General features: G+C 38.8%; 1 protein-coding gene across 5 annotated transcripts in view; it reads right to left on the reverse strand.

Moving 5' to 3' along the window:
- Window positions 1–4,433: 4,433 nt before the first annotated feature.
- The window catches only part of ADGRB3 (adhesion G protein-coupled receptor B3), a 458,877-nt gene continuing 448,361 nt past the window's right edge, over window positions 4,434–14,949 (reverse strand). For 3 of the 5 annotated variants that reach the window (XM_085217832.1, XM_085217828.1, XM_085217829.1), the window contains 2 exons: window positions 7,472–7,576; window positions 4,435–5,631 (listed from right to left, as the gene is read on the reverse strand). In XM_085217832.1, the coding sequence (XP_085073958.1) occupies window positions 5,443–5,631; window positions 7,472–7,576 (294 nt within the window). In that variant the 3' untranslated portion in view covers window positions 4,435–5,442. Of the gene's footprint in view, window positions 5,632–7,471; window positions 7,577–14,949 lie in introns of all 5 variants that reach the window. The other 2 variants (XM_085217833.1, XM_085217831.1) reach the window with 1 other exon arrangement.

Raw genomic sequence — 14,949 nt, forward strand, 5'->3', positions numbered from 1 at the left:
CGAAGAAGAGCAGGATTTGAAGGTGGATTCTGTGTAACGTGGCAATGTGTGATAGTGAGAGTACCTATGACATTTGTATGAAGTTGGCAAACGTGAAATAAGATTTCTAACCCAATATAACTCTCTGTGGAAGATGGAGGCTGAATAACCTCAAGCACATCAGGAAATCTTCCTTTTGGAGCTGGATTCACCTGTCATAACACAAGTGTTTAATATCAGATGCATATCTCTATGCAGATGTTTCAGATGCACTAGAGCATCTCAAAGTAAATAAATCCAGTCTCTAAGAATGGGTAAGCTGAAGTTGTCTTTAGGTTTCATTGCCTGTATTGACCTGTTTTCCATTGGTTACCGTAGGAGCCTAGACGTTAGCTCACATGTTGATGACTAAATCTAGCTAAACTTAGTGCTTAATTTAGCAGAATTATTTTACTGCCCTTGGGAGGCTTTTAAATTTTCGGTGCAATCAATATAAAGATGTTAGTACTAAATGTAGAGAATTGAATGAACCCAGCTGGGCTTCAGAGATGCCCCCCTTTATATTACAGAAAGAACCTAGACACCTGAAATAGACAGAGTTAGATTGCCCTGCAAGTGCTCAATACTCAAAATATTGGCAAGATTGTGTTGTAGTTAAACTTCCAAATTAAATGTTATGGACCCTACCTGTCTTTAGAAACCATAGATAATCCTTGCTTGATTTAAGAATGTAATTACGAAAAACAGAGCTCTAAAAATATTTTTCCTAAAACACTATTCTTGAAAGAGCAAGAGATAAAGTAGATAGGTCCAAGGAGACACTGAATAAAAATTGAACTTATATACTAATCAATTCTAGTTTCCTTTTTATAGTATGTGGTCCTTCAGGCATCACCTTTTGCAATTTCCTGTGTCAGTAGCCCAGAAACATAATGCAATAAATCATTGAATTGGCGATGGAAAAAAAAAAAACACTAGCTTGTAGCTATTCTTAAAATTGGAGCCAGAGAACAAGATTTTTAGAGGTACTTAAACTCCTAAGTAGGGATACACAAACGGATATAGATTTTTTGTATGGTCAGTGTTGCATCACGTAAGGCATAAGTGCCTGCTTGCTAAGCTTGAAGCTGCATGTTGACGAAGGCACGTTATTTGCTTATATAAAGTGCTTATGGAAGTAAGTAGACACCTCCAGCTAGGCTACTTGCTAATCTAATCAATAAGAAAATACTGAGACTAGAACTGTGTTTTTAACGCCACTTCTCTTGATGTGCAGGTGTTCAAAATATAGCTACAGGCATGAACAGTCAGGCGCAACAGTTCCTAATCCCTGTCAAGTCTTAGGTGCCCACTGTATGTTTTGAAAAATAAAGTCAGCTCTTTTAATACAGAGCTGGTGCAGAGGGTGTTAAAAACACTGAAAATGCTCAGAATTCAGCACACTTTGAGGATGTGGGAATCACAGAATCACAGACTGGCCAGGGTTGAAAAGGATCTCAAGGATCATGAATCTTCAACCCCCCTGCCACATGCAGGGCCACCAACTTCCCCATTTAATACGCAACCAAGTTGCCTAGGGCCCCATCCAACCTGGACTTGAACACCTCCATAGATGGGGCATCCACAACCTCTTTGGGAAGCCTGTTCCAGCACCTCACCGCTCTCTCTGTAAAGAACATCTCCCTGACATCCAACCTATATCTTCCCTCCCTCAACTTAAAACCATTTCCTCTTGTCCTGCTATTATCTCCCCTTTCAAAGAGTTGATTCCCCTCCTGTTTGTAGGCTCCCTTTATGTACTGAAAGGCTGCAATTAGGTCACCCTGCAGCCTTCTTTTCTCCATGCTGAACAAGCCCAGCTCCCTCAGCCTGTCTTCGTAAAACAATTACAACTCCATCTAAAAAGATTCATATCGTTCTTTCTACCTTTCTGACTGCAAAACTCAGCCAGCAGGCTGCAGATCACTCTCCCAGTCTTTGATGAAGCAGCATTACTTAAGAAATAAAGATTCTTCATTCACCAGACCAGAGAGAAGGAGCAGCAGGTTCTAATGTTCATGGATTAAGATGATTACACAGGATTACTAAGCTGCCTGTTACCTATATCTTTCTGGTCAGGTATTTTCCACCAAACTGCAGTTAGTGGACTGCTAACTAAAAACATTATGTTAAAATTCAAGTACTTCTAACTTTATTTATGTTTTCTACTGAATGAATCTTCCTGGCTGAACTTTTCCTTTTTCTACAGGGATCAAACAGAATACTCCATTTAGATCAGAATTTACTGAGAATTATTTAAGAACTCTAGCACACCTGGAGAAACTGTAGAGAAAAGAGACAAAGATGTTAGAGTTTTCGTGTGAGCACTAACTGAACCAGGAATGCTTTTAATGCTTTTTTTATAAGCAATGATAAGATCTCCCCTCAGTCTTCTCCCATCTCAACAGGTCCAAGTCTCTCAGCCCTTCTCATCAGGGAGATGCTCCAGGACCTTTATCAGTAGCCCTATGCTAGACTCTCTCCATCAGTTCTCTGTCTTTTTTGAACTGTAGAGCGCAGAACTGGATGTGGCTTCAGATGTGGCTTCACCAGACAGAGTAGAGGGGGAGGATCACCTCCCTCAACCTGCTGACTACACTTTTTTTGATGAACTCTAGAATACAATTCTTCCTAGCCTCAAGAGCACACTGCTTGCTCATGGCTAACCTGTTACCCACCAGGACACCCAGGACCTTTTCTGCAGAGCTAATTTCCAGCAGGTCAGCCTCTAACCTGTACTGATGCATGAAGTTATTGCTCCCCAGGTGCAAGACTCTACACTTGCCCTTGTTGAACTTCATAAGATTCTCCTCCACCCAACTCTCCAGCCTCTCCAGCTCTCTAGAGCAGCAAGCCATGACTTTGTGTGGCAGCTTGTCTATGAAAAATAAACTCTGTATTGATATGAAGCAAAAACATTAATACAGTGGATTTCAGCATGTTCTTAATATTTCTAAACATGAAATATATGTAGAAAAATAAAAACCCATATGACTTTCTGAGCATTGCAGTAAAAGATCTGGTTAAAAAGGCACTGAACATTGCTGCTCACACACTGAAAATACATTTGCAACTGCTGTGCAGTACATACTCAGGCAAATGTTAAACCTGCATCAACTGGGTTATTAATAACAGCACAACTGGGTCAGCAGCATGTTGAGTATAGACTGATTTATAATGTTTCCTGAGTAAGTTTTCAGTCAACTCTAAGCTTTCTGCTGCTGTAACTAGACTGCTGGTGTAAGGCTTATATAAATTCTCTCTGCACTAGTTGCTGAAATACCAAGGTGCTCTGGATTTGCATTACATTTTGATCAATCAAGGAGGATGCTAAGGCTTATTGCTGGATCAGGAAGCTTAAGCTTTCTGATTTAGTCTTGAAAATTTTGCAAAACCTGCTTTGCTTGAGAAATACCAACCATGCCAGATGAAATTCCATTGTATATTTATCTTGAGGGAAAAATAAACTCCTCTTAGATTAGAACTTGATGTAAAAAAAAAGGAAGGAGAAAGACTCAAATTAATATTTGGGAACTTAAATTCGCTCCTTATGAAGAATTGAGTTTTTGTGCACTGTCAGATCTCAGCAGCATGATGTCCATAAGCCGCACAGTTCGCTGTGCCAGCTGCCTCCTTCTCCGTCAGCCTGTTGACAGAGGGCCAGTTCTGACTGTGTGACATAATGCAGGATTAAGCACTTCAACATCTAACTTCTGGGCACTTAAACTGGATAGAGGACTTGGTACCAGGTTGGGAGCTAGTTTTTTTTGTATTAATGCAAAGATTAAATGAAGCATTAGATGAAGTCTGCACTTTGAATGAGATACTTGCTTATTTGGAATAGGCAAAGTCAGTCCTCTTCATGTCTTAAAGATTTTATTATGGCCTGCCTTTCTGCTAGGATTCAGAGAGGGGAAAGTTTTTGCAAAAGATTCTCCTTAGACTATTTTTTGGAAAATAATAGGATGTTAATCCATCCTCTCAATGAATGGAGGATGATTTCCCACTCCCAAAGCTCTAGGTAAAGCTCTCCTTGGCAACTCTGTAATCTAGTATTTTTTCCTGCTTGACAAACTAGAGGTCGTGTTTCTTCCTCTTAGAAGATCACTCCAGCTAGCAGGATGGGGCATATTCAAGTATGTATAGCAGGCACTAAAATAGTTTGGGTAATTTTTTTCTCTAGAAATCTGGCCCCCAGAGGTTTGAGATACCCTCCCACCTTCCCCCAGCAATGTTGTAGATGAGGAGAGGTTTTGAAGATCTGCTTTTGATTCTGAGCATGGAATAGGTTTACTCTTCCTTTTTATTCCTAATTTTTTAAACTGTACTTGCAACATAAATCACACTGAGCTCTTGATTTATAATATGAAACAGACTCTTTTTTTTTGTCAAAAATATTTCAGAATTTTTATCTTTGAAATCTTTCTTGTTGTTATACAGCAACAAGAACATGCAAAAAAATTAATGATTCTAAATCAACATTTTCCCGGGGTGCTGTGCATTGAAACAACTTATTTTCCAAGAGTTATCTTTCTTCAACAAAACAAAAATATGTATAAAATAGAACAGTTGTAATAGTATTCCGACATGTCCAACTTATATGGTTCATTGTCACAGAGGATATCCTAAGAAAATGCAGAATGGCTTTACAAATTTAGTAATACAGAAACTCCTTGGAGGAGCTAGAACAATATACTATGAAAACTCCAAATACATATTTAGCATGTGTACTTTTTAAAGAAAACTTTATGCAAATTTAAGATCAACAAATACAGAATAAAATGCACTAAGAAACTGATATGTAGACAAAGGTTTATTTACACCATACAACATTTTAAATATTTTATACACAGCTGCAGCAGAGAAAGCTACTCTGAGCTTTCCAGAGAAAACTGCAATAATAAAGATGTGAAATATATTATTCATATAAAAGTGAGATTATTACTTTATTGCATTTAAAGCAATGAAGAATGTAGCTCAACAGACATTCATTTAATGACAAAAACTTTGCTTTTATATTATAAAGTAAAAAGTGTAGTAATGGCCAAACAGACTGTTATAAACTTTAAAAACTGCATAAATATATACATTGTGCTTCATGGTGAAGTTTTTTGAAAACTAAACCAAATGAAGCTGTTACAACATGAATCGTTGCTTGAGGTTTATCTATAAAGATTACCTTACAAATCCATTCCACGGGTACTTACAACACACGATGGTAAGAATTGTACACCTGGTTCTCCACTAGCCATACTAGTGGGAAGAAACTGTACGAAAAAACCACTGACATTTGGCACGGGGAGAGCCTGGCATAAAGTAGTCACAACGTTCAGACAGGAGTGTCAGGATTCCCAAAGTTTCTTTATTGTCAGTGCAATTAATTTTTTGTTTGTTTTTGTTTTGTTCAGTTTATTTTCATTTTTGTTAAACTTCTGTTTGAAAGTCACCTTCTTGCACATCTAAAGGCAAGTTCAGACATTTCTCCCATTCTGCTGGTCTTAGTTCTAAAGCATCTTTTGCTTCTGTGTCTAATACGTTTATCGTTGTGTAGTGTTGATATTCGCCTGTGGTTTTGAAATTGTCCCATGGAACCTTGTTTGGTGCTGAATTCTCCTGAAGAACAGAGAAGAAAAAAGAATTGAATACGAAGATGAAATAATGTATTTTCTGTTTATAAGGCTGATCCCTAATGTGCTCTTTTGAGACATAGGAGTCAGAGGGAGCAACTAGCTTTGCAAGGAGACAGGCAGTGATTGTCTTTCTCTGGGAGCAATCAGCCCTTTGACAGGCTGCTCACTTGAGCTGCCAGCCAAGCCCTGTCCTTTGCAAGAAATGTAGTGTGTGAGGAATGGCCAAACGATCCAGTAACAGCAGCCAGCATTTCAGTAGTGGCTATGTAGAAAAACACGAGAAGGGAAGGGAACATAATTGAGGAGTGCTTGTTGTCTGAAATATGGAGTGGTCTGAGATAGAGATTGCCAGCTTGCATTTAAACTGGGGCAGGAGAATGATGCAACAGCAGAAACCTGCTCCTTGAGAATGGGAGAGAGAATTGCTTTAAAGGCTGGTGAGCTCATGTAGGATCACGTTAGGATCAGCAGACTGAAAGCTGCCTGTTTTCGACTGTCCATGAATTCTTTTGGATAAGGATAAGAGAGAGACAAAAGTCATCAGTGATTTCTGCTAAAACATGCTAGTTGCCAAAATCAAACATTTTCACATCTGTTTTAGATCCTTTGGACATCCTGCTGGAACTCCCACTATTTTTAAATAGAGGTGTGAGTCCTGTCGTCACCACTTGTACTCTGCTGTAGACTAAGATATCTGAGGCTGTCTAAAGGCCTGAAATTCTGTTATTTAGGTATCTGGATCATCTCTGACTGCCTTACAGGACGACCATTCATCTAGGCAGCTTTTATTAGCAGACCCTTCAAAAAAACACCGATGATATGAAACAGAGTATGCACCACTCATCCATAGAGACCACCTGTAAGATTTTGAATGAATTCAAGCTTTACATGAACAGAAAATCTCAAAAAGAGGGGGGAATGCATACTTTATGTGCCAGTACATCTCAGATGGAGGAGTGGGTGAGAACTGGGTGAAAAATAAAACATATCACGGATAGAAAGATTCATGAGTCTGGGCCAAATTTCTGCTAGATTAGACCTCATTTCTGCTCAGTACTTCTTCATGTCTGAGAGCAACTATTCATAAATCATAAAATAAGACAATTCTAGCTCACTTTCATTCAATATGCAATTTTCACATTATAAAGTTATATAGAAAATTATTACTAATCATAGTATTGCCGCTAGAAAGTATGTAACACTAAATTACCTGTTTTAATTAGGCAGAATCAACTATTTCCTTGCTCTCATTATCATATCAGATACAGTCAGGGTGTTTTGCCTGTGTGTGTGTGTCTACAAATCTGAATTATGATGATAGCAGAGTCAATTCAGGATGAGTTAATTTTTGCTTTTCACATGCTAAATATTTATAGACCTATTAAAGGAAAGACAGAGCATGTCTGTGCTCTTTCTGGGCACTCTAATTTGTAGGTGACTCTAGCTGGATTTATTTGTTATAACTAATTTAATATTTGCTTGCCTAGCCAGAAGTAAAACCCTATTGGGTAAATTACATTACGAAACTGCTTTCTGTATATAAAGGCCTTTAGACATAGGAGACACATACAGATTTTAAATGTGTTCCCTACAGTTCAATTTCTTGTCATCTGTAATGATGTCAGTGAGTTAGTTATGGTCTAGTTGCAAAATGTAATGAGTCTCACCATTACTTTAAATATCTTTTGTTCTCATTCTTGAGGCTATATAAAAGTAGCATAAAATGAGGTCTTCACAGGAAATAATATTTAATTCAAAGATCTCTTGTATCATTGTTATTGTTCAGCACAGCATGTTTTTAATATCCAGGAAGAAAAACTTACCATGCTGCCTGATTTTGGTACATCCCGAAATCTGTCCAGAGTCTGAAATTTCTGATTTAACTCTTGAAACAATTCCATATGCCTCTTTCTTGTATGCATGACCTTCTGCAAAAAAAACAAAAAAACAAAAAAACAAAGTAACATAACTGCTTATATTTATAACTGAATCTAGACTTTTTTAAGAGAACCATTCTTTCCTCCAGCATAATAAAGAAAATTGTATATGGCAGGGCCATATTTTCCCTATAGACTTAATCTAAGGAAGTGAATTGCACTGAGTCTTCTCTCTCTGTTTAATGCACTTCTTGTATACAAAGGTCTGATTTTTCCAACATTTATTGAGTTACTGAAATAAAGGGACACTCATATTGCTGGCAAAAGTTGGAAAATAATGGCAGCATCTCAGAAGTAATTTTCTCTTTTGCACACTAGAAGTATTTTACAGAATTTTTGTTTTCAATATAGGTACTAATATTTTGATTTCAAGAGGAATGCAACAGCATTTTACATCTTTTGGGGGAAAAAAAAAAAAAAAAAAAAAAAAAAAGAGAACACCAAACTCAGGACTCCTAGATCAAAAGACAAAAACTCCAAATGTTACGTCTTTTTAATTAAGATATCTTGTCATGCAGACCACTACGAAATGCATTCAGCTGCGTAAAATGCTGTTGAAATGGCATTCATATTAAGATAAGTAGGCACCATTTTCAACTTTACTGTCTTTGAGTGATTGGATACTACACTCTCTGTAGCCGATGCACAGGGCATTTTTCCATAAAAAAAAAAAAAAAAAAAAAAAAAAAAAAAAAGATTATATGGCATTCCTGTGCAAGAGGCGGAGACCCCAAACAGTCCCCACAGTTGGAGGGGCTCTTAGGCCCTGTATCTGCTTTGGCAGCTATGTGGAGAGTGAAACCTGTTTTCAAGCCTGGACTGTCATGCCTATCATCTGTGTTGTTTCTAAAGATGTTCAGTCAGATATGGATTCAGACCAGCCTCTGGAGCTGAACTGAAGACTCTTCGCTGTTCAGCCAGTCTTGTGGCGTCATGTTCTGGGAGGACAGGAGACAGGAGGGACTGAGGTGAAGCACTCTCAGCAGATGAGCACAGCTTGCCTTTTCTTGTTGATAGAAAAAGTACAGGTTACCAGCCTCTATGCACATGTACTCATCGTCAATCCTGATTTTCCTTGGCAGTGTACATGACAAAATCCACAAACTTATGTACACAGTGCCTGAGTGTGACCCTTCCCAGCAAGTGACACTTCCACCTAGTCTGGTTTAAATACTTTCAAAAATGGAGCAGCAATAGCAGACTCTCAGATAATATTTTACATATACAAATTTTAAATTGTTTATATCTATTATTTGTATTCTGTGTTTCTAAATTCCATGAAATGTGGCTGCTCTCTCAGCTGTACATTCCTACCGCTATGCTATAATAACCATATTATCCTTAATACAGCTAAGCCCTAGCTTGAGAACTTGTTCCACTTCTAAGAACAGGAAATTGGCAACATTGTTCACAAAAGAGACATGAGATACAGCAAGCAATTAAGGACCTATTAACTTAACATGACTTGTGAGGTGAAAAGAGAAACAATTTTGCAGGATTCTGTAAGGAACTGCTTGCAAAACATAATTTAAGTAGAGATAGCTGATCTAAATTTATGAGGGAAGTTTCACTTAAGTGACTTCCTAGGGATTCTTTTAAGCTGTTACTGTAATGGTAGACAGGGATATTTAGCATATTTCATATACACTGAATTTTAAAAAGAAAGGTTCTGCCTCAAAGATTATTATTCGATGAAATAAGGAGACATTTTAGGTAATAAAACAGATTTGGTGGGTTAAAATATTGGCTCTAAGAGTAGGAAAAAAAGCATATGACTATGAAACAAATGTCTCCAGCTGGAAACTTTTTAATAGAAGTCTAGAAACGTAGAGAATGTCACTTTCTGATATTTTTCTGAGTGGTGTATCCATGAATTTGTTAAATTGCAAATATGAATAATGCAAATATCTTGCTCAGTTCAATACATTATTCCTGGGGAGATGCAGGTGGGAGAAGAAATTAAACATTTGCAAAGTCTGCCAGAAAAAAAAAAAAAAGAAAAAAAAAAGGCTTTAAATTTTATTCTTAATGGTGGAATAACTGGTATGTACATGGATGGATGGATCTTTTAGCTGCTTTGTGTTTGCCTGGCTTCCATTCTGTAATTTCTACCCTCTGACATCCCTGCCCTCCTCACTGTTTAGACAAAATGATCTGAACTTCAGTGAGGTGCAGTAGCTTAAATTTCCAACATTAATTATTAATTTCTAGCTTTTTTATACAATTTATTTTATTTCTTATTGGAATTCACCATCTTTTCTGTTTTCTAGAAAATATGCTTCTTTCTCTTTTATGAGAAAACAACCCAAAATACATTTGCAGGGATTTCATCTGTTTAAGTTTCGTTTGTTTTTTGTTTGTTTTCTCTCTCTTTTAAATAACCAATGTGGGAAGCATAGCTTTATCAATCTGAGAAATACATAAGTTTTATCCACACAAGCTGGAGATCTTCAGCAACATACACTAGGATGACTGTAGAAGTGAAATTCTTCAGCAGGATTATAGAAGAGTCTTTGATCTGTCCTTAGAAACAACACCATCTTTAGGCTCAGTTGCGGGTTTGTCATGCTGCTCCTCCTTCAAGGAGCACCTGCCTGAAGTAGTCACCACTCTACGGACTCACTCACCTTACACTGCTATAATTCTATAAACACTGGTTGGAAAAGATTTTCAAGATTGTCAAGTCCAACCAATCAGCTAACACTACAAGTCCATGGCTAAACCATATCCCTAAGTGCCATGCCACATCCACAGGTCTCTAGGGATGACAACACTACCACTTTTCTAGACAGCCTGTTCCAATCCCTAGCCACTCTTTTTGTGAAGAAGATCTTCCTGCTCTTTTGGTACAACTTGAGGCTGTTGTCTTCGGTCCTATCACTTGTCACCTGATAATCAAGATTGGCACTTCCTTTGCTGCAGCCTCCTTTCTGGCAGTTGTAAAGAGCACTGTAGTCTTCCCTCAGCCTCATTTGCTCCAGACTAAACAGCCTTAGTTAACCTCATCTGCTTCTTGTATGTTTTGCTTTTTAAACCTGTACCAGATTTGTTGTTCTTTCCTGCTCGTGCTCAAGCAACTAGATATCATTATTGTAGTGAGGGACCCAAATCTGAACACTGTATTCAATATGCAGTCTTAACAGTGCTGAGTACAGAGGGACAATCACTTCCCTAGTCCTGATTGCCACAATATTCGTAATTCAAGCTAGGATGCCATTGGCCTTCTTGGCTACCTGGGCATAATACTGGCTTACGTTCAGCTAGCTGTTAACCAAGTTCTGTAACTCATGTCTCACACCCTAAAGCAGACTAGATTGAATTGACACCTCTTCTACATTTCTACCCTACTCATAAATAACATCAATTTTTAATTTTGAAAAGGGTAAGCCTTACTCTGATTAGCATATACTCTTAGAAGAGCACTTTGAGTGGCTATCAAGGTGAGAAGTACATCAGACATAACTGTATATTCAGCTCAATTTTTTTTTTTTTAAATTTATGACAGCATTTTAGCTGAAATCTACCTCAAGCAAAAATATTCTGATCAATATTCATAGTAAATCTTTTGATTAATAGTAATAATATTTAAAATGTTGATATTCAGTTTGCTTTGGAAATATTCTACATAATCACAGGTAAAAATGGTCTCACTAATTTTGTAGGAAATAGCTAAGTGAAAAGAACAGATGGGGAAATGCCTTCCCAGCTCCATAATGGAAGCCTGCTGTGTTTTCAAGATGTTGTAGATCTGATCAGTTGCCAAACTTAGAAATGGGAAAAGATTTTTCCTTGCAGGCATGTTATTTTTTTTTTTCACCTTTGTCTTGGAGAGATGTCTTCATGTTAGGGAGAAAAAAGATTTTAAAATTTTGTGTAAGTTTTTAATATTGCTATAATGAATGGCTACTGTGGATTAAAATCTGAAAGAAGGCAGCACCAGCAATTTAATATCAATTCAGCATTATTACTAGTGATAGTCTACTAGTCTATGGACAGAAAAACAGTCCAAGATTTGTACACTGTATTCTTGCTCTTCCTAACAGAGCTCAAAGGGAGCCAGAGATGACCTGAATCCTGGAGAGCATTTTCTGAATTATTTAGCATAAAAATTGTTTATTGCTAGTACATACAGTAAATACACTTGATAAAGGGGAGAGTGGAAAGAATGAGTGGGGAAAGGCAGGATTCAGATCCTCTCATAGAATTTAAAGATACTTGTAATCTTTTATCTCAAAATGCATGTCAATAATAGTGTTTTTGTAAGTGATAGAGCACACCTATTGTAAAGCCCTCCTGGGAATTTCCACAGCATCTGTATTTATCCTCAACATGATTAGAGCAACTTTCATTTGATCTTAGAGCTAGGTATTAGGTATCAGTGCAGAGCCTTCGTGAACAAAACTACCTGTCCAGTTTCAGGAAAATTCAGAACATAACAATTGGGGTTGCTGAACACTTAGCTAGTATTAAAACAGCCATCAGAAGCAAGGATCCCAAACTCCCAGACCAGAATACTGCTCGTGTTTTGGATCACCATTAGTGACTAGTCACCAATTGGATTTAAATCCATTTGCCATCATTCTCTGGGCCCGTCTGGCCAGCCATATTTTTACCCAGGTAGAGTACACCTGTCCAAGCCATGGACTGCAAGCTTCTCCAAGAGAATACTGTGAGAGAGTGTCAAAGGCTTCACAGAAGTCTAGACAGACTACCTCCACAGCCTTTCCCTCATCCACTCAGAAGGTTACATAGTCATAGAAGGAAATCAGGTGTGTCAAGCAGGACCTGCCTTTCATGAATCCATGTAGGCTAGGCCTTATTCCCTGGTAGTCCTACACATGCCGCATGACTGCAGTCAAGATTTGCTCCATGACCTTCAGCAAAACAGGTCAGATTAACAGGCCTGTGATTCCCTTGATCCTCCTTCTGACCCCTCTTGTAGATGGGAGTCACATTAGCAAGTCTCCAGTTGTCTGAGATCTTCCTGGTTGACCAAAACTGCTGTTGGAAGGGGCCTTAAAGATCATCTGGTTCCAAGCTCCGTCCCATGGACAGGGTTGCCATCACTAGATCAGGCTGCTCAGGGCTCCATCCAATCTGGTCTGGAATGTCTTCAAGGATGCGGCATCCACAACTTCCTCAGGCAACATCTTTCTGTGCCTCACCACTCTCTGAGTAAAGAATTTCTCCCTAATGTCTAACCTAAATCTCTCTTTTACTTTAAAGCCATTTTTCCTTGTCCTATTGTTATTACATTGTGTAAGAAGTTGCTCTCCCTCATGCTTATAAGCTCCCTTGTACTGGAAAACTGCAGTGAGGACTTCCTGAAGTATTCTTTTCTCCAAGCCAAACAAGCTTTTGTTTGGCTCCCAGCTACCTCAACCTTTCTTCACAAGAGAGATGCTATAGACATTTTTGTGGCCTTCCTCTTGACCCACTCCAACAGCTCCTCATCCCAAGGGCTCTAGGTTTGGATGCAGTACTGCAGATGGGGCCTCACAGGAGCAGAGTAGAGGGACACAATCATCCTTCTCTTGTTGATGGGCAGCCCAGGTTACCATTGGCCTTCTGGGCTGCAACAGCACACTGTTGGCTCACACCCAGCTTTTTGTTCACCAGGAAACCAGTTACTTCTCTACAGACTTCTCCAAGTGAGTCCTATTCTGTATGCATATTTGGGATTGTCCTGATTGAAGTGTAACAGCTCATACTTGGCCTTGTTGAACCTCATTAAGTTCATATGGGCCAACTTTTTGAGCTTGTTCAGATCTCTTTGGATGGCATTTCCCTTTCATTTGTCATGTCAACTGCACCACTCAGCTTGGTGTCATCAGCAAACTAGACAAGGATGTACTTGATTCTATTATCTATGTAACTGATAAAGACATTAAAGAGTACAGGTCCCAAGACAGACTCGTGTGATACCACTCATGACTAGCCTTCACCTCGACATAGAGCTATTGACCCCAAACTTCTGGCTGCAACCTTCCCACCAAGTCTTTATCCACCAAACAGTCCAGCCTCCAAATCCATATTTTTTCAATTCAGAGATAAGGATATGGTGTGGGACCACGTCAAAGCCCTTATTACATGACCCTTCGTTTGTCCACCAATGCTATCGCTCCATCATAGAAGGCCACCAGAATGATAATGTATGATCTGCTCTTGCTGAAGCTGTGTTGACTATCTCAGATCACCTCCTTCTCCTTGTCTTGCATGTATCTTAACATCTTTTATGAGTATGACACATTATCCCAGATGCAAACAACAGGCTACCCAGCCTGTAGTACCCCAGGCATTCCTTTGTCCCTTTCTTAAAAACAGGAGCAATGTTTACCTTTTTTCAGTTAATTTGACAGGCACAACTTTTTAAATATAAGATAGAGTGCTTTGGAAACAACGTCAACCAGCTCCTTCAGGACTCTGGGATGCATGTTGTCTAGCCCCATAGACCTATACACAGTCAGTCTCACAAAGTGGTCTCAGACTTGCTCTTCTCTTACAATGGGAGGGATTTTGTTCTCCCTACTCCTGCTTGGAGGTCCAGGGACACAAGGGGCATGGGAAGCTTGACTGCTAGTGAAGACTTAGGCAAAGAACTCGTTGAGTACCACAGCCTTATCTGTGTCAGTTGAAATCAGCTTTCCCTTCTCATTTATCAGAGGGGGAACATTCTCCTTTGCCTCTTTCTTCTGACCAATGTATCTAAAGAAATCCTTCTTGTAATTTTCACATCTCTCGCTAAGTTCATTTCCATCTGCATCTTGCCTTTCCTGATGCTGTCTCTGCATATCATGACAACGTCCCTATATTATTCATGGGCCATGTGTCCCTGTTTCTACCACCTATAGTTTTTCTTCTTATCCCTCAGTTTGATCAGCAGGTCCTGAACTTTCAGGCAAGTTGATTTTCTGCCTTCTCTGTTTGATTTCTTATTCTGGGTGATGGAATTTCTTTTGCAGGAGGATAGAAAATAATAATAATAAACAATGGAAAGCAGCTTGGCAATCACTTCTGCCAGCTCCCTCAGTACCCTTAGATGGATCCTATCTGGATCCATGGACTTGTGACAATCCAGGTGGAGTAGCAAGTCGCTGTTTCCTCCTGAACTGTGGAAGGTTTATTCTGCTCCTCATCTCTCTTCCAGCTCAGGCAGAATATCTTCAGGAAAACTATTAAAGACAGAAGTAATGAAGGCATTGAGTACCTCAGCCTCTTCCTCATCCTTGGTGGTAATGTTCTCTGCTGGATCCAATAAATTTGCCTTAGCTCTCCTCTAGCTGTTAATATATTTGTAAATATCAAAATACAAATAAGTAAATATTTGTAAATATTATCTTTAACAGTGGTGGCCAGATGAAGTT

This window comes from Meleagris gallopavo, chromosome 2 (genome assembly GCF_905368555.1).
Source record: "Meleagris gallopavo chromosome 2, MGAL_WU_HG_1.1, whole genome shotgun sequence".
In the NCBI taxonomy this organism is placed as follows: Eukaryota; Metazoa; Chordata; class Aves; order Galliformes; family Phasianidae; genus Meleagris; species Meleagris gallopavo.